This window comes from Asterias amurensis, chromosome 12 (genome assembly GCF_032118995.1).
Source record: "Asterias amurensis chromosome 12, ASM3211899v1".
Classification (NCBI taxonomy): Eukaryota; Metazoa; Echinodermata; class Asteroidea; order Forcipulatida; family Asteriidae; genus Asterias; species Asterias amurensis.
The window spans coordinates 19,525,402-19,544,312 of record NC_092659.1 but is presented as its reverse complement, the minus strand read 5'-3'; the positions used below and the strand labels follow the sequence as shown (position 1 = coordinate 19,544,312).

General features: G+C 36.2%; 1 protein-coding gene across 10 annotated transcripts in view; it reads right to left on the bottom strand.

The window, feature by feature from the left end:
- Positions 1-59: 59 nt before the first annotated feature.
- The window catches only part of LOC139944921 (disks large homolog 1-like), a 95,586-nt gene continuing 76,734 nt past the window's right edge, over positions 60-18,911 (bottom strand). For 9 of the 10 annotated variants that reach the window (XM_071942102.1, XM_071942101.1, XM_071942103.1 and 6 more), the window contains 19 exons: positions 15,445-15,528; positions 14,242-14,286; positions 13,704-13,828; positions 13,029-13,131; positions 12,345-12,551; positions 11,716-11,899; positions 11,034-11,265; positions 9,859-10,015; positions 8,683-8,785; positions 7,883-7,994; positions 7,079-7,255; positions 6,665-6,737; positions 6,281-6,371; positions 5,643-5,681; positions 4,027-4,074; positions 3,504-3,605; positions 3,108-3,280; positions 2,811-3,012; positions 60-2,439 (listed from right to left, as the gene is read on the bottom strand). In XM_071942102.1, coding sequence (XP_071798203.1) covers positions 2,333-2,439; positions 2,811-3,012; positions 3,108-3,280; positions 3,504-3,605; positions 4,027-4,074; positions 5,643-5,681; positions 6,281-6,371; positions 6,665-6,737; positions 7,079-7,255; positions 7,883-7,994; positions 8,683-8,785; positions 9,859-10,015; positions 11,034-11,265; positions 11,716-11,899; positions 12,345-12,551; positions 13,029-13,131; positions 13,704-13,828; positions 14,242-14,286; positions 15,445-15,528 — 2,364 coding nt within the window. In that variant the 3' untranslated portion in view covers positions 60-2,332. The remainder of the gene's footprint in view (positions 2,440-2,810; positions 3,013-3,107; positions 3,281-3,503; positions 3,606-4,026; positions 4,075-5,642; positions 5,682-6,280; positions 6,372-6,664; positions 6,738-7,078; positions 7,256-7,882; positions 7,995-8,682; positions 8,786-9,858; positions 10,016-11,033; positions 11,266-11,715; positions 11,900-12,344; positions 12,552-13,028; positions 13,132-13,703; positions 13,829-14,241; positions 14,287-15,444; positions 15,529-18,911) is intronic. The other variant, XM_071942104.1, reaches the window with a different exon arrangement.

The window sequence follows — 18,911 nt, the reverse complement described above, 5'->3', positions numbered from 1 at the left end:
TTTTATAAATAATTGGCAAAAAATACAAGACCAACAGAACTGAACTAAGCCAACTATAGTTGTTTTTTTTAATGTTTTTAATTTGAATTCTCATACAATAGGAAAATAATAACTAGTCCAGTAACTGTGCATGTCTATCATTAATATAATACACCACTCATTAATCTGATTAATACATTGTGTTAAAAAAAATCAAGAAAAAAAATCACCACATCAATTCCATATCAACTGATGTATATAGGCATGCAATTTTTATGTAAAGCATTTTTTAAGTACGCGCAATCTACAAGCTTTTTTGCATAATTATAGTTTTTAAAAAAAGAAGGAAAAAAACCAAAAACGAAACAGAGGCCTTATTTAACCCCCACTGTTCTACACCGGTGAAGCCTAGGAATTCTGACTTATGTTCTGGCCAGCGTGAATGAGAAAGTACCACTTACACGTAAATGTAGTTTTCTGTTCAATTTACTGGGGTTTCATAATTCTTGATTAAATCTTTTACCATAGGTTTAAATTTACACATAATTTCTCATGGAAAACTTCGTTAAAAAAGGTAGTATTTTAACTAGCCAAAATTTGTAACAATTCTTGCCATAACCTCTTCCCAACGGAAGCTTGGATACATGTACAGTGTATGTTTACACTAAACTAAACTGAGTAAATTGTCAACCTCCGTCCCAATATTCTGTCCCTTTGTACAGTTACCTTATACTTGTTCTTGGTTTTGGATGTAATTCTGTCCTTTTAAATGAAAAATTACAACCTTCCGTACGATGGTTATAACAAGACCAAAAAGTAACCCATAGATGATGCGAACATCTTGCCCACAATCCAGCTAAATGCAACGTTGTTTTGCTAAGCAATTTAATGTACTGACACCCAGCAAAGAACTGTACATTAACAGAAGTAATCAATGCTAACAAAAATGTTGCTTATTACATTGGTAGCAATTTTGTGCTGGACTTCATTATGTTTAATTGCAATCATTTTAGCTGGTAAAGTGATAAAGCTCCTGAATAGGACCAGACTATTTATTGGCCATAGACTCTCACTGGGTAGTCTACAGTGAAAAACAAAAAGGCAAACAGTAAAACAAGATGACTGGTATAAGATGTTAAAGCAAAACAACTTGTTGCATCAAAATAGTGAGCTTAAAAAAAAAAAATTCTTTGCAACACAACTTTCTAAACTTGGCATGACCGGTACATCCACTCCTGAAACCCTCAAATATCTCGTTTTATTTCAAAGGAAAACAAATAATATGAACCCAAACTCTATGATAACGTGAACTTAAATACAAAACAATATATCGTGAATTTACAACATTCTTTCTGAAATAACATCACCTTGAAATAAAATATGTCCCTCAATAGGTACAAAGAGAAGTAATTGGAAACTGTGTTGAAAAGCACCTACAGCAGACATGAGCTTCCATGCATTTCATAAATTTGAATAAAAATACAAAAAGTTAACTAAAGAACTTACCCCATACGGAATTGAATAAACAAAGCTGAGGTTCCTCCAAAATAAAACATAAATAATCATACAACAAAGACAAACAACAGTGCACTTAAAAGAATGCATTCAGTTAACATTCCTAAGAAAACCCCAATGGAAACCATTCCCAAGAAACTAAATGTGTTTCAAGTCAAAACAAATGCAACCCAAGGAACCTATTCAAAGCAATTCATTTGTCAGAAAAGTCAAAAAGCAAGACTGCATGCTGCCCTTTTACACTGACTTCTTTGTGAAATACAAGTGTGTTATACCAATAGGCCTCTTTATGTGCTAAATGTACACTTTTTACACATCAGAGATATTTATACTCTTGTGGTAAAACAAAGGGAGCTAGGGAAGGGGGGGGGACTTCTTACACTAAACCACAATTATTCACAAAACCCCAAAGCATCAAAACCTCTTTATAGGGATACTGAATAACCAAGTAGTTAGACTTCTTTATGGTTGGACAAAAGGCAAAATCTATGCACTGGAAATCATACTGAGCAACTCTTACTCAGTAGATTAAACAGTCTTGTTTTTAAATAGAAATCTTCCTTTGTTATTTTATAAAATGTCACTGATACAAGCTCCTATAATGGGTCCGATTGGGTTCTTCTCTAGTTGTGATATGGATAGGAGTGGGTGCTATATGGGTACGGGGTTCACAACGAGACATCCTTTGGATCAAACCAGTTCTGCTCCTTTAAGAAATTCTTTGTACACATTCTTCATATTCACATCATGAAACTGCCATCTGGGTTGGCCAGGCTCAAGTCGGTACCCTTTTCTGGTTATGACAAGGGATGTAGTGGGTGCTAGTGGGTAACTGGGATCACAATTTATCCTTAGTAGGAACCCAGATGAATGAGCCAGACTGCTTTTGAATCACATCTTTACATCGATAGTAGATATCATCCATTGTGTCACCTTGAATAATGGCTGCAGAAAACAAACAAAAACATACTTGTTACTCTTAAAAGGTCTCCTACTGTCATTCTGAGCTACAGTACTATCCACAAAGTTTATCTCAACATCTAAAAAAGTAATTTCAAAAATTGATTGCGTTTTTTGACGTATCCCTGTAAATCCGAAGGGAATAATATGTCCACGCAGGAAGAATAATCCTTAATAGGAATACAGAGTCTGAAGAAATTTTGGGCATAAAAACTGTAATTTTTTTACGTAACCACTTTACCTTGAAGTGAAATGTTTCTCGATTGCTGCTGTAAGCTTCTTTTCAAAGATTTTTATTCCCATTCATTTTAAGAGTGATGTATACCTTTCCTTTAAAACACCTGTAGCAAACTAACCTGTGAAAAACTCTCCAAACTCCATCTCCAGTTTATCAGCTCTATCAAAAGTCTTTTCTGCCTGCTCCCTTGACATCCTCCTATTCATCTCCATGATCATCTCTGGTGTTTTAGGACGGATAAATAGAGCAATGGGATGAAGGTTGGCAACCTGCAGGCGACGGATGGCATTCCCACTAACATCAAGGATGCAATGTTTACCCTGGTATAAATGAGTAAAGAAAACAAGTTACATCCCCTGGTACATATAATCACTGACAATAAGACAGCCAGTCTAAGCAAGTTGGTTGTTCTTACCTTCTCTGCTACTTCTCTGACTGATGCTACACTAGTTCCATACAAGTTCTCATTGTATTGACCAGCCTCAATGAATAAATGATCTTGAATATCTTTCTCCATCTGTTCTCTGGACTCAACAAAATGGTAGTCTCTTTTATCGACTTCATGTGGTCGCCTCGGTCTTGTTGTATCTGTACAATGCAAGATTAAAAACAAAAACATTGACAGCTAAGCCACATTTGACTATTGGATGAAGGTGGAACTACGACACATGAAACTAAGGATTTCAAATCGTGCCTTAAAGTCAAAATGAACAAAAAATACTTGTAAAATACTTGTTCAATTTGTTATGATTACTCTTGCTTTGTAACAACACTTGATTCAATCTGTTATTTTACAAGTACAAGAACTTACGAGGAACACAGCTACCAAACTTCTCTGGCATCTCAGAGATTAAGTCATCGTTGACGCGATCTTTGCCTGGTCCAAGGATTATCACAGGCCTGGTGTATTTAACTAAGAAAGAAAACAGAACAGGTCGCTGTCAAATACGACTTAATGATGGTTCAAAGAAAGACTCCTCCTTCCCAACATAACAGTGTGCTTAAAAAAAATTAATATTGATTTGGTTTAGTATATTGGTTTATTGAAAACATTCCAAAAGTCCAGCAAAACGCCCAACTGTATTTGAATTACAAACTTATTGTCTGCATTATAAATATACAGAAATTTAGTTTCAGTTGGCACATAACAATTATTAGTTTAAATAAATGATTACAAGTTACACAGATAAAAAGGACAGAAATATACACACTCAAATAAACCATCCAACGAAATACAAGCAAATTTACAAAGTATTCCAGTGAATGAGAAAATTAATCTGGGACTGAAAGAAGAGTTGGGTCAAACAATTTTATAAGAAAATAAATTGTAATACCTTCTTGTTGAACAACTCCCTCGTATGACAAGATCATCTCATCATTTCCTGTGGATTAAAAAATATAAGGCAACTTTTATCAGCAAGTATCCTTGTGATTGTGGAACATACAAAGCCAGTAGAGACTTCAATGAACAATTTATTTCAAAAAGCGCAATGTGATACACCCTTACTTAGAATGAAATGTTATCATTACCAATAAATACAGAACTATTTGGTTAAAGAGCAGACTTGCCAAGTGTTAGTGTTACTGGTTATGAACATAACTAGACAACTAAATTAAAGTTATTTTCTTTGATTATGAACAACATATGATGTTTCCTATACTCTTCAAAATACAAAAACAAGTTCATTTGATAATCAGAGTCTAGTACAAAGTATGACATTAAAAAGATAGTTTGAATGATCATTTCGCAATCAATAATAAATGTAGATACTAATGAATAAGGGTTAGGGTTATGGGTGATGAATCCCTAAAAGCACATCTTTACCTTTTGTTTGGGAAATTCTTAAGCAGGTTATGAGACATGAAGAAGGAGGGAGAAACAGCTTGTAAGTTTGGAAGCTCTGGTCATGGTTTGGGAAGGGTGGGGGGGGTCTGATTGGGGTTTTGTGTGGTGATAGGAAAGGTTTAAGGTGTAGAGTGGAAACATTGATTTAGGAATGATGGCAGTCAGCATTCTTCATGATTTAGACGAATTGCACCAATGAACAATTACATTTCACAAAAACAACTAAATATATGCATGCATCAAGAAACACTGGATTTCCGAACCAAATGACTGATACTGAACCAATAAAAGTCAGAGTGCAAGACATAAATACTTAGATGTGAATGAATGAATGAATCCATTGTTGTACATGAGTACAAGACCCTGTCTGAACCTTTGTAGTCGCTCCACAAACACACATCAAGTTTGGTTTTGGATTGAGTTAGTCATTGATTTCAGATGAAGTTGTTACAGCAGATTAATGAGAAGAAATTTGGGGTGAGCAGATTAAGCTTTGCGCTACCCTCCAGGGAACTATTGTTCTGTTGACAAGACACAAGACAGTCCCATTGCGTTTGATTACATGAGGGTTAACTTGACTACTGTCATGATGTTGTCTATAGTAACCTACTCAAGGCTGCTCATAGAGGAGATTCAAATGGGATGGGTTACAAGTTACAGTACACAAAGAAATGAATTAGGAATAACTGGTGCAAAAAGCATTAGTGTGACCACAGACCCAATGTTAAAATCCTAACATTAAAAAACCTACTAAGTTATGGCTACTGGTTGAGCAAGTCAAAAGCATGCAAATCACACAGACAGACAAACATGTAACCATCTAATTCCCAATGCTAACTCCTGTTACAAACAATAACAAGGCATGGAGAGCCAGCAAAGGAGACATGTTAAAGCACATTGGTCAGAGACTATCGGTTTGTCTTCTGTACTCCAAGATGGCCCAAACTGGAAATAGCAGACATTTACAAAAACAAACAAACCAACTCCACAACAAAAGCGAAATGGGTACATTATGCTAGAAATGTTTATGGCAGTGGAGGTCAAAGGTCAACTGTGATGGAAGAAGCGATGGAGCTTAGGGTCAAAGGTCATGAACCAACTTACGGTAACTACTTTCACTATCGCTGGCGTTTGAGGTGATGTCTGTAACATGAGAGATGGGGAGATTCCCCAATAGGGGGAAAATAGGCGGAAAAAGTATTTCAACAAAGTAAAACATAAAAAACAAACAGAAAATCTATTTAAGAAAAGTCACAAGACCTGAAAATAAGCATCATGTTTGGTTAAGTAAATTTTTCTTAGGGAAAGAAGGCAAAACAAAACTTTTAAAAGTAGAAAATTTGGTGGTAAATGATCCTAAAAATGAAGGGGAAAAAAGTTTAGAAAACAATTTCGCTCAATAAGAATACAAAATAATAAAACTTTTGTTGTTCAAGCAGCTGAAATTTCTACATTTCAACGACTATGATCTTGGCCCTGGATAAGCTAAGAAAAAATCCTTGACGTAATACAGCAGCTTTTCTGATGAGAAGTGTCCACTAAGTAAAATGTGGCTTCATGGAGAATTCTAAGAAGGAGTTGAAGTAACACTGAAGTATCAAACACTAACAATTGCAGCCAATGTTTCTTGAAAGAGCCAAAAAGATAGCATTGAATAATTATACAAAGTGACATCACAAAGAAAAAGAGAGAATAATGTCGGCCATTAGTCTGGGAAAGAAAGTGCAATAAAGTAAACTCACGTTCAGCATCGCTTGTGTCTTGGTCACTCTCTCGTCCTTTCTTGAATTTCCGCGAGAAGAAACCCTTCTTGCGTTTCTCACTCATTGACCCCTGATGAAGAAAATCAAACAGTTAATAAGATGATGTCAATGGAACAATGCTTCTTATTTCAATATCTTATTATTTGAAACCTTGCCCAGACAATAAAAATACCTACATTACACACACACACAAATGCATCAAACTACAAAATCCAACTACGTATTATTATGTTCAATGGGCAGGAAGGGAAACAAGATAAAAATACACAACATCATTTCATAACAATTCCTATAATTGAGTTACAATCAAGTATCAGAAAGAAACAATTCAAGAAACATTTAATCACAGCAGCATTGGCTTACCTTGCTTTCCAAACTTCCTCCTCTGCCTGAAAACTTGACACTCTTCAGTCTGGCTCTCTCTCTTTTCTCAACCCTAGGAACAAGAAAATGTCTCAATCTTAAAACAAGCCCATAACTACAACAACTGTTAAGGACCCTCTTTGCCCCTTACCCATCCATTCAAACCTTCCAACTCCTTGGTTAAATTACCACTAACAAATCGCAAATAATATCTTGTCAATAGTTTCATAATCAAAACAAAAATTACACCTTTGAAAAGTGGGAAGAACCTTGCATTTTACATCAAGCCTTGCTCAGAAACAGCCTCTTGTTTGGCATTCAGTATGTCTTGGTTAAGACACATCAGTCTGGTCTTAAGTGTTTCTCATCACAGCAAAGGCAATAATGTAGAGTTTGATTTCTTTAATTTCTTACCTCCTTTTACTGGGAATGACACCCATCTCCCCTTCCTCTCCAGTATGAAGGACTTGTCTCGCTTGCCACCATTCATCATCGCTAGCATTGGTTACGTGTAAAATATCACCATAACCAAAGCTTAATCCTTGACTGGGTAGTCCGCTATCTTTTGTCTTGTCATAATCAAACAAGGCTCTGAGGATGAGGTTCATAATGATAGAAATAAGGCTTTGCTACATCTAGTTATATTCATTTAAATATTTAAAGATGTTTAGGTTTAAGCCTTGCTCAGAAACAGCCTCTTGTTTGGCATTCAGTATGTCTTGGTAAAGACACATCAGTCTGGTCTTAAGTGTTTCTCATCACAGCGAAGGCATTAACAGCTCAATTATTCCACACTTTAATCAACAAAAAATATCAAAGCCATCTCTACAACAAGGAAATAAATACAAAAACATAAAGGCTCTCATATAAAGACATAAAACAATTTTTTTTAAAGCTATTGAATGTGAATATATCACTATATAATTAATGCCACTCAATAAAATAATGAAAGTGTATGCATCAAATAACAAATTGACAACAACACAAAAGCCAAATCAAGCTCATAATAGGCCTCGAAATAAGCCACCACATAAATTGCCGTGGTGCTCTGTGCTTTTGCTGTGGTGCCCTTTGCAAAGTTCCCAATACAAATTGACAGTTTCCTCATAGTGGTGCCCTTTACCAGTGCAAAATTGCTTTGCCCTTCAAGAGTCATAGTGATGTTATTCTTTAGTACATCTTGTTCGACCTTGCCGTTTACAGATGTAAATTACTTACCTGACATAGAGCGAGCGTTTTGGTGCTGTTCGGAGACTGCCTGTAGTACTGACTGAACTATTCATCATTTCTTCCCTCAAGGATTGTATCTTGGCTTCAAATCGATTGTATTCTAGTCATCAAAATTGTAAATAAAATGTTTGTCAGTGACAATAAATTGTTACAGATTAGCAATGAATTTAACAAAGGGAACCATGAAATGTGTAAGCAGTATTGCGATGTAAGCAGGCTGTCTTTAAGTCCACAACTACTTGACATGATTTAGACGTCCTCACAAACTCAAATAATTTTAAGTAACAAGCCCGCTATAAAACTGCTTTGAGTCCACATTACTCTCATTTCATCAAGATATTCAAACTTATCATCCAACTCGTTCCTAATGTAGATTTATGAAGTGTCTAAAATACAGTGGGACAAATTTATACTGCGCTTAATAAAACCTTGTGTTTAACAGGCACAGTAAGCACTGAATTTTGCAGTTAAGCAGATGCCATGAAATTAAGTCTGATTTAATGGTAACGCTATGGAGTGATGAATCCTTAGAATAACAATACAGTTTTTGTTAGCCTTGCTCAGATACAGCCTCTTTGTTTGGCATTCAGTATGTCTTGGTTAGACACATCAGTCTGGTCATAGGTGGTTTAATCATCACAGCGAAGGCATTTGAGAGTGGAACGTTGTTATGGTAAACATCTATGGGCAAGGGTTTTGACCGATTTTAATTAATGTAAGGGTTGATCGAATGTAAACAAATTGATCATTTTTTTGTCTCCTTTAAAAGATTGCTATTAATGTGTTACCTTCTGGTTTATACTGAGCATCAATAACTACAGTCTGTCCCGTCCCTTTCAACGCTAGAGCAGCATCTTCATGAGTAGCACTCCGTAAATCTTTCTTATTTACCTACGGGATCAAAACAAACACATTCAAACATTAATGAATAGATTCAAAATTTGCTCAACTCTCAATGGAGTAATTTAAAAAAAAGTTTTTGCTAAAAAAAGAAAACCTTCTTTGAGGTATTGCCATTAGTCCAAAGTTGTTGTCCAAGTTTCATAATCAAGCGCTGCACTTTACAGACCCAAACTAATACTGTTTGGCCAGTCAACCCAAGTTAAGCTATAAGTTACTTTATAACGATTTTGTTTCATACAGGATGATTAACTAAAGAACCATCCAAGGGGCTAGGGCCAACATCAGACACTATAAAAATATATATTTTCTGTTCTTTTTAAACAACACTTCCCCAAGAACAAGGTTAAGACTAGTTTAACCAAGATCTAAATTAATCCTTAGAATAACACTGCAGTTTTTGTTAGCCTTGCTCATATACAGCCTCTTTGTTTGGCATTCAGTATGTCTTGGTTAGACACATCAGTGCTTTAATCATCAAAGTGAAGGTGATTGAGAGTGGAGCGTTGTTATGGTAAACAGAAGCTAACACCCCCGCACAGAGTAAAAACAATCACAAGCCAGAGGGAGTTATCATTATGGCTTTGCATCTTGAATATCTAGAACAGTGAACGAGATAACATCTACAAGAGATTGAAAAAAAACACTTTAAAGGTTTTACAACAGTTCAGAGTTGTTTTTCTCTACAAAGGTGTTATATGTAACACAGGCACAATAACTGGGACACCCAGATGATTTGATTTTCTTGGGTTTAGAGGGAAAAAAACACTGAGTGAAACCAAAGCACAACTGAACAGACATAGTGTGCACAAAATCAGCCATAAAAAAGGGCTTTACAAATCTTGTTCTGGTTAAAAGAACGGTGATTCTTGCAAATACACAAAACTAGTCACAAAACATATTATGTGTACCACACAATGACAACAATTCATTTTAATTCATTTAATGTGGTGGATAAGACCCACAGCTACAGTCATTACCACTCATTATCGTAACAAATAAAAGCATTCTATTCAAACCATTATGATCCCATGACAAACAGATCAGCTTTTGAAAAGACTTACGGATAGAATCTGATCTCCTCTCTTGAGTTCTCCGCTGAGGTCAGCAACTCCTCCAGCCAGAATGAAGGAGATAAAAATACCTTCCCCATCCTCCCCTCCTACAATGTTAAACCCTAAGCCAGTCGCTCCTTTGTTAAGAATCACAGTCCTTGGCTCCCTGTGGTTGCAAATCAAATTAAAAAGACGCTTTGAAAAACTACAGCTGGTGAGGAAGAGATGTGGTGATCCTGAATGTATTGACGTCATTGTAACGTAATATTGATAGAAAAGCAATGAGGAAAGACTCAATCAAAACAAAAAGGCAAGAAAAGGGGTGGAGCCTTATCTGAAATGTTTAACAATGTTGACTGCCTGGAGTGAATGTGAACACATTTGCCAATCTCAATTGCACTCACTCAACAATGCAACAAATTAATAGTCGGCTGCACAAAGCACCGAGGTTCCTCTTAAGTTCAACACCGTAGTGATTTGTTTTGTGACATCACGCTTTGCTTAACAGTTAAGTTCAATCTTAGCTCTTTGTGAAATCAGCCCCGGAGAGCCAGCTTTAAAAAAACCCAATATCTTATGCATCTAAACAAAACAAAAACTTTTAATTCATCAATATCTTATGTTTAGGTTTAAGCCTTGCTCAGAAACAGCCTCTTGTTTAGCATTCAGTATGTCTTGGTTAAGACACATCAGTCTGGTCTTAAGTGTTTCTCATCACAGCGAAGGCATTAACAGCTCAGTTAATACTATTAATTTTGATTTTACCCATATACACCGATGTGTGTTAGCATTGTAAACGCAGTACTCACCAGAGTGAGATATACACCGATGTGTGTTAGCATTGTAAACTCAGTACTCACCAGAGTGAGATATACACCGATGTGTGTTAGCATTGTAAACTCAGTACTCACCAGAGTTCTGTGAAATCACAGACATATTACTCAGGTGGGATTGTTTTTCACAGAACTCTGGAAAGTACTGAGTATACATTGCTTACACACATCGGTGTATATGGGTCAAACCAAAATGAATATTCTTTATCCCGATGCAAATTTAACATCCATCAATAAATAATCTATGATATCAGAGGACCAGCTTGATCCCCTCTCAGCTTCACTTCGACAACATTGGGTTAAATGGGAGGAAAACAACACAGCCATGATCTAGGTCTACTAAAAACATACCTTGGAAAGTCATCATCATTTTGTACATATGGTTTGATACCATTTCCCTCGTAGGTACCTGTGGGTGAAGGCGGGATATTATGCAGCTTCTGCATAGAGCTGTAGGATCCCTCGGGATATTGAGGTGGATTCATATCAGACATTTCCTGGTGGGGAGGGGTAGCTGGGCGTCGAGGTTGCTCAGATTTCAAACCCGTGGAGGCAACACTGATAACCTTGGGTTCTGGATAGGCTGCAATGGTAAAATAACATCACGTTGAAGGAAAGCAATATAGTAAAAAAAACAATAATTAACTTTGGAAAACATTGGAGTGGAAAAGATTTCTTGAAGTGGTGGATGGGTGGCGAGGAAGGAGCAATGATAGAGACATCAGGTTCTTTATTGATGTATGTTGGACCCTATAACTAGGTATCAAGGGCTTGGTTGCACAAAGCACAGAGATTCCTTGTATATTCAACACTATTGTGATTTGTTTTGTGACATCACGCTTTGCTTAACAATAAGATTGATACACATTTAAGACACATCAGTCTGGTCTTAAGTGTTTCTCATCACAGCGAAGGCATTAAAAGCAATAATGGAACAATGTTGAAGACATCTTGTTGTGAAGTTATCCAACAAGTGGCTTAAAGTGAATGGTTCTTGTTGGAAGATTCGGGATATTAATAGATTTTTTCTTACGTGGTGGCGGTGAGGAAGGAGCAATGTTGGAGACATCAGGTTGTGATGTTATACTCTGAGGTGGCGATGGGGGATAGCTTGGTACTGCACCTTTGACGACAGTCAACATGACGACCTCACTCGTTGCTTTCAAGACAGCTACAGCTTCTTCATGAGTTACCTCGTCTAGTTTACGGTTTCCAACCTAAAAATAACGTTGGGGAAGATCAGTTAGATTTGCAAAAAGTCATGAGAAAGTGAGAAAGTTCTTTGTTAAAAACAATAGTATTAAGCCTTGCTCAGAAACAGCCTCTCGTTTGGCATTCAGTATGTCTTAGTTAAGACACATCAGTCTGGTCTTAAGTGTTTCTCATCACAGCGAAGGCATTTGGTAGGGTTACAAGAAAGGCTGATTTGCTTCAATAAGCTGCCTTACAGAAAGACAATCAATGCTACATAGCTTCTGTAAGGATCTGTATTTAGGTTTAACCATCTACTTTTTCAATCAATACAATCATATTGGAAAGTCCCCTTGTTAATTAAGTTAGAATGAGTTCAAACAACTTTGTACTCAACACAGAAACCATTTCAAAGAAACTACTCAAGACATCTTGACCCCTCAAGCTACAGTCCTAGATGTTAATACTTACTGCTATAATCTTATCCCCCATCTGCAGGTTCCCATCCATCTGTGCAGCACCCCCATCGATGATCTTGGTTACAAATATACCATTGTCTCCAGCTACATGTTGATTCCCACACCCTCCAGCAATGCTAAAACCTAACCCCTTTGTTCCTTTAACCAGTTTGATTCGGAGGACATCTCCAGGACGTCGTTGCCTTCTCCGTCTTATAACCTGAGAAGAAAACATTTCATTACAAATTAGCGTCAATTTGATGACATACCTAGGCTTAACTTCTAAGAACAATTGCAATTGTTTAAATTGAGTTGTACAATATTAGATTGTTTGTTTTAAGCCTTGCTCAGAAACAGCCTCTTGTTTGGCATTCAGTATGTCTTGGTTAAGACACATCAGTCTGGTCATAAGTGTTTCTCATCACAGCGAAGGCATTAAGAGCTCAATTTATATTAATCCTCATATGATATTAAAGGACCAGCTTATTCCCCTCCAAGCCTCACTATGATTTCATTGAGTTTAATGGGAGATAAACAACACAGCATTCTCCTTAAGATGATCAGCGGTGACAGTTGTCAACCACCAGTTCTTCTCAGAACCAACACTACTCAAAAGATATGATATATCTTGGCTTAATTTCAAAGAACAAGCGTTATTGTTTAAATTGAGAGATACAAAGCTGCGCGGGTCACTCACCAGATTGACAATATTTCCTGTTCTTTTGAGAGCATCTACAGCAACTTGGTGAGGAATATTCTGTATTTCTGAGTCATTTACTCTGACAATGATGTCGTTCAATCTACAAACAAAAACACACAAATTACAAATTAAACATACAGTGCCCAAATAATCAAATGAATTCAAAATGCTAAATTATTTAGTTCTTTTTCTTCTTAGATTTTTCACAAACTGTTGATTTATATAAAATGAAGTATAGGTTTGTAAAACTCAAAATGAAACAAAAGCTCAAAATAATGAATCTTGAGTGTGTGTTGAAAAAGTCTCAATATTTTCTCAATATTTCAAATTTCATTTTCAGGAACTGTCTTTATTGGCAACTCTCATAGAAAGAAACCCGTGATATTGATGTTTTGGAGTAAGAGCCAATAATTATTTTTTTACACTTTAATAAATTCTTTAACGCTGACTAAAAATAGAACCTTTCAAAAAGAAGCTTTTAATATTGAATTTCTTCACATGGCGGTACCCTCTTCTATGTAGCTTAAAGTTGATAACTTCCTTACTACTTACACACTCTTAGTTGAAGTGAATTATAAAGAATCCTGGATCTTACCCAATGAGTGAAATAAATTCTTAAGACCCTAGATCTTTAACTAGAAATTCAACAGCCAGAATGAAGAGTGAGTTTACCTGAGTCTTCCACCAACTGCTGCTGCACCCCCTGGGATGAGCTTAGTAATGAAGATACTTGGATCATCTCCAATGTGTGGATTATCCACTCCTCCTGCTATGCTGAACCCAAGCCCAGCTCCTCCCTGAAATAGAGACAAGCCATTTACTCATACATTCATTCCTTCCATCGCTACTAAATCTTCTTGGCTTCTTAACACTGATTATTCCATTCTAACTATGGAGGTAGGGGAAAATCAATCACATTCAGAAATCTTGTGAATATCATCTTTGTACCTATTTTAATAATTACGTTTTAAACATTTTGAATTCTGCTCATTCTCTTCAATCCAGGGATTGAAAGCCAGGGGTTTTTATTGTGAAAAACTACCACAAATATTGTAATTTAAACCACAGTATTGTTCAGATTTTAATGAGCTCAATGTGTTTGAAACCACACATTGTTAGCAAACAGCACTGAGGCAGGCATGCTATTGAAGTCTATCCGGTGAGTATTAATTACTCATGAACTGATGGTTCAACCAAAACAGAAGCTTACCCGATTTAATATGATGTCTTCATATTCCCACTCGTCTATATTGTTCTGCAAAAATTGCAAAATAAATAAATTAAGACAACTCAAAATGACATTGAGCCAACACTAAATAATTCACCACTTCCAAGATGATAGAACTATACCATGAGCAACCATTCAACATCCTTGATAATAATAATACAGTACACAGTTTGCAAGCATGGTGGTTAATACAACTATGGAGGAATAAATGGTATAACATTGTACTCATGTACCATGATACCTTGATTTTCAGTTCATACACAACACATGCTTACAAGGAAATTATCTGCTTACTCTCAAAGACAAACAGTGGGTGGGCCATGATACCTTCAATTCAAAAACATTTTATATCTTGAAATTTATTGCCAAATGTGCAGAGATGTAACACGTTAAAGGATTGGGATGGAGGATTAATACAGTGATGTGCTGTAGACACTTTGTACATGATGAAGAATATAACTTGAGGGCAATCAATGAAGCAAGAAAGCTTTTAAGCTAATAATGATACATTGAGGCTGCTTGTATAACGCTAGAGAGAGGGGGAAAGATGTGTGAAACTTCTCATCATCTCTATCCTCCAGACTAACTCACTGCCCCACATACATCAACTCATGCTAATGTAAATATGTTTTTGCATGGTGTTATTTGCCAGTTCAGGAGTTCAGCATTTAATTCCTGCTGTGTCTAGGGAGTGAAGCACTTCAATGATGAACAACAACACCTGAGCTCACTGTTTGCATATATCTCAAAAGCTCATGTCAACCACTTATTCTATGGTATAATAACCAACTTTGTTTTTATGACCCACTTTGTCTATTTTAAAAAGAGCTGTTTTTTGTGTGTTTTTTTTTTGTTTGTTTTTGTGTGTGTCTTTTTTTTTTTGGGGGGGGGGGGTCTTCTCTTTTTTTATTTTTTTTTATTCCCCCTTTTTTGTAGAAGATTCATGGCTGTTTCAATGCCATGAAGAAAACAATTTTATGCCCAAGAGTTTTCCTTTCAATAAATGTCAAGAAAACTTAAGTCAAATAGTCTCCTAAAACGTAAAGATTACCTACACACAACATTGTACTGGTTTGGTTTGATCATATTTGGTTAGTATAAACACAAATATCCTTGAATATCTTAAGATATTAAATCATATTTAGACATTGGATTCAAATAAATAAGACATGTCTGTATTCTTACCATTGGAAGGCTGTCGCTTGGTGATACCTCGTTGGGAGACTGTTTAAGATGGTCAGCATTTACAAAGACAGGGGAAGGACTCGGCTGTTGGAAGAACAAGAAGAAAAGAAAACAAAATTATAAACAACTCTCATAACATGCATCAGTACAAATTTTGTCGTGTAAAGGATCACTGACAATTTATTATCACACATTTTTATTGCATTGACTTTATTTTGTAGATTATGCAATCTGAACTGGTGTGCAAAGTGAAGTGACCTACAGGCCTAGACCAGGGGAAGAACACACACCTGAAAACCCAACGGTTAAATTACCATACTCTTAAATGGGTCAATTTCATACTCAATGGTAAATTCATTCCTTTAAATAACTGCAAACCTCTCAATGCATTTTAGATTATTTTAACCTACAAGCAGAACCTACAAGTATACACAGCAGCACAAATTGTCCGTGCTTGCATGGCAGTGAAACCACTACCCGCCTACATGTAATGCCAACCCAATTTAATAGTCGCTCCCAAAATGGAAAATTAATACAATCTAATTTGTGTAATTGCCATCTCATGTACATTTTCATTATCCTGTAGCTGTAGACCTCTTCCATCAATACGTCAAAAAGCCTATGGACAGGTGAAGCAATTTCATTACTGCTAGAGAACTCCATACATTCATTTAATGGCGCAGACTTTTTGTCGTATCTAACACGCTGCACAAACAACTCTACTTTACAAAAGATGAAGTGGCAAGGAGGGACGATAGTAAAATTACAAAGCGTGTTGCAGTAAAGGTACAAAGCAAACGTACGAGTCAAGCCTAGCCAGGGGGCCAACAGTTTCCAATGGTCCAAATTTGCCTCAAGATGGAGTTTCCGTTTGGGAGAACGTTTCATAGCTGATGAGTTTGCTCCAACGGTCACTGGGGAAAAAAAACTAAGTTATGTCGCAATACGTAGTGACATCGTGCTCACTGGTGTAGATTTTTATATCAGGTAAATTGGTTAATAAGCAAAGTTGACGCCTCAAAATGGATTGAAAATGAAGACAAGTAGGTCAATTTACTCTAGCTATAAATTTATGATGAGAAGCAGGAACAATGCCAAGATTGCAAACTCTTTAAGCTAAAGTTATCACCAAATGATTTCCCCTGGATGGGGAGATTGTGAAAGGATGCCGCTATCTTCATTGCTTGATCTACTCTTTCTTCATCCATGTTTAAAGGTAGTGTCTTAATGATACCTAGTCATCTGACACCATGCTCCAATCTATTCTTCATCTAAAAAAGGTGAATTTCACTGGGATGAAGAAGGCGTTTCCTCTTTAAAATAGTGTAAAGAACCTTGAAGATCAATGCTATAAAATCAAAACATCAGCAAATAATCCCAAAGGAAACGCCAATGGGACAGAATAAGACACAAGCAGACAGCAGCAGAACCATGGTAATATTTTGTTCTAAGCATCTAAAAGGGTTCTGGTCATTTCAATTCCAACAAAAATCATTAGATCGAAGCAGTGCTTGCACCTTCACTCCCTCCCATCACCTATATTGAGACCATAGAGCAAAAGCAAACTATACAAATACATGTATTGTTCAGTACTGAATCCTACATCTCCTAACCCTCATTACATCAAGGTCTTATAATACTACAACTTCATAATCAATGCTGTGTATTGAATTCATACAGAGAGAGATTATTTTACAAATCAATTTGCTTCCCATCCTACCAATATAGGTCAGTATAACGACCAAAGCCAGACTGTTCTTCAATAAATGCCAATATCCATAAAAATCATGAGTTGCCAACCTTGATCTTTGACTCTGGAACAACAGTGATTTCATCACCCCTGGCCATACAAGAAATTCAATTCCATCTAATCCAAAATCCGCATTTCATTTCCACCTTGTATGCCTATGACACAATTTAGTTCCAGACCTCAAACTTAGAAAGAAAAAAAGGTTTTTAAATCTCTACAGGACGGTGTTCATATATTCACTTCAATAATTTCCTCTGATTGATTTAATCTTAGAATTCTTGCTGTCAAGCACTTTTCAGTATATTAAGCTAAAATCCTTGTTAACAACCCATCTTGATGTTAACAGAGTCAATGGGGCCAGATGTCAATCCAGCTAAAAACCTAAGATCTCACATATTATGTCAGTCAGTTGGAAAAGCTAAGATCTCACATAATTTATTATGTCTACTGATTGGATGAAAGACATTTCAAGAATATCAAGGAATACACGTATGAGTATATTTAGAGAAAAAATAGTCATGAACGCAAACAAACTTGTTTGTACTTTTAGCAGGATATCTAGAATTGTTCACACATCGTACATAATACTCTAATTCCCGTTAGGTGTAAATACAATGAAGAGATGGACCAATGCTTCTTGAAATTGACTCACTTTAGACTACAGGTGCATCAAGCACAAGAAACAAACACTTCTAAATGAAGAGATGGACCAATGCTTCTTGAAATTGACTCACTTTGGACTACAGGTGCATCAAGCACAAGAAACAAACACTTCTAAATGAAGAGATGGACCAATGCTTCTTGAAATTGACTCACTTTAGACTACAGGTGCATCAAGCACAAGAAACAAACACTTCTAAATGAAGATTCAGAATAATATAATATAAATGTTATCATCAATTTAAAGGATGACGTTGTCAGTTGAAGGCATTATTCCGTAAAATGAAGAAACCTAACCAACCGTGATGTAGCGCAATATGGAAAGGAATATTAGTCAGTAAGAAATATAAGTGGCTGGAAATATAATACATGTAGGCTGGAAAAATAACAGGCTTTAAGAGTAAGAAAAAAAGGTAAATAAGCATGAAATACATGAGGCCAAGGGTAGGCTAAAGTGAGGCAGTTATGGTTAAATAGACAAACGTAGAGGTTGGGTTTGGATAGAGCGTTGATTATGTTTGAATGAATGTACAGTGACGTTGGAAATTGACACTTCAGGTATGAAATTAAGCAGTCCAGGCCTTAGTGTTGAAGACGATGGTAAAAAGCAAAGAGGCTTTTTACAACTCAGATAGGTAGAAGAAGAAAAAGGTTCAGTCATGCAATCATGCTGGATTCCTTCTACCGATCTATTTGATTCCCAACACAGATAAACCTTCTCTTATTTTTACATAAACCCTTGCCAACAAGTATCCAACAATGAAAATATGTAGAAAATAATCATCAGAAGATAAAGAAAATAAGTGATTGAATATCAAACTTGTGCATTATATCGCAGCATGCTTTCTGATTAGTGCCTCGCTTGACATTTCAGTTAACAACTAAAATGCCTGGTTCATATAGCTCCATGATTCATAATGATCATCTCAATTAAGCCAAATATCTGTTGCATCAGGTGAAGAAATGGGAGGATACTTTCTCCTGTTGAGGTTAGTGTCTGTACCTAGTGTCAGTGGAGACTAGAAACGTGTTTGACAGTCGGATGAGAGACTTGTTA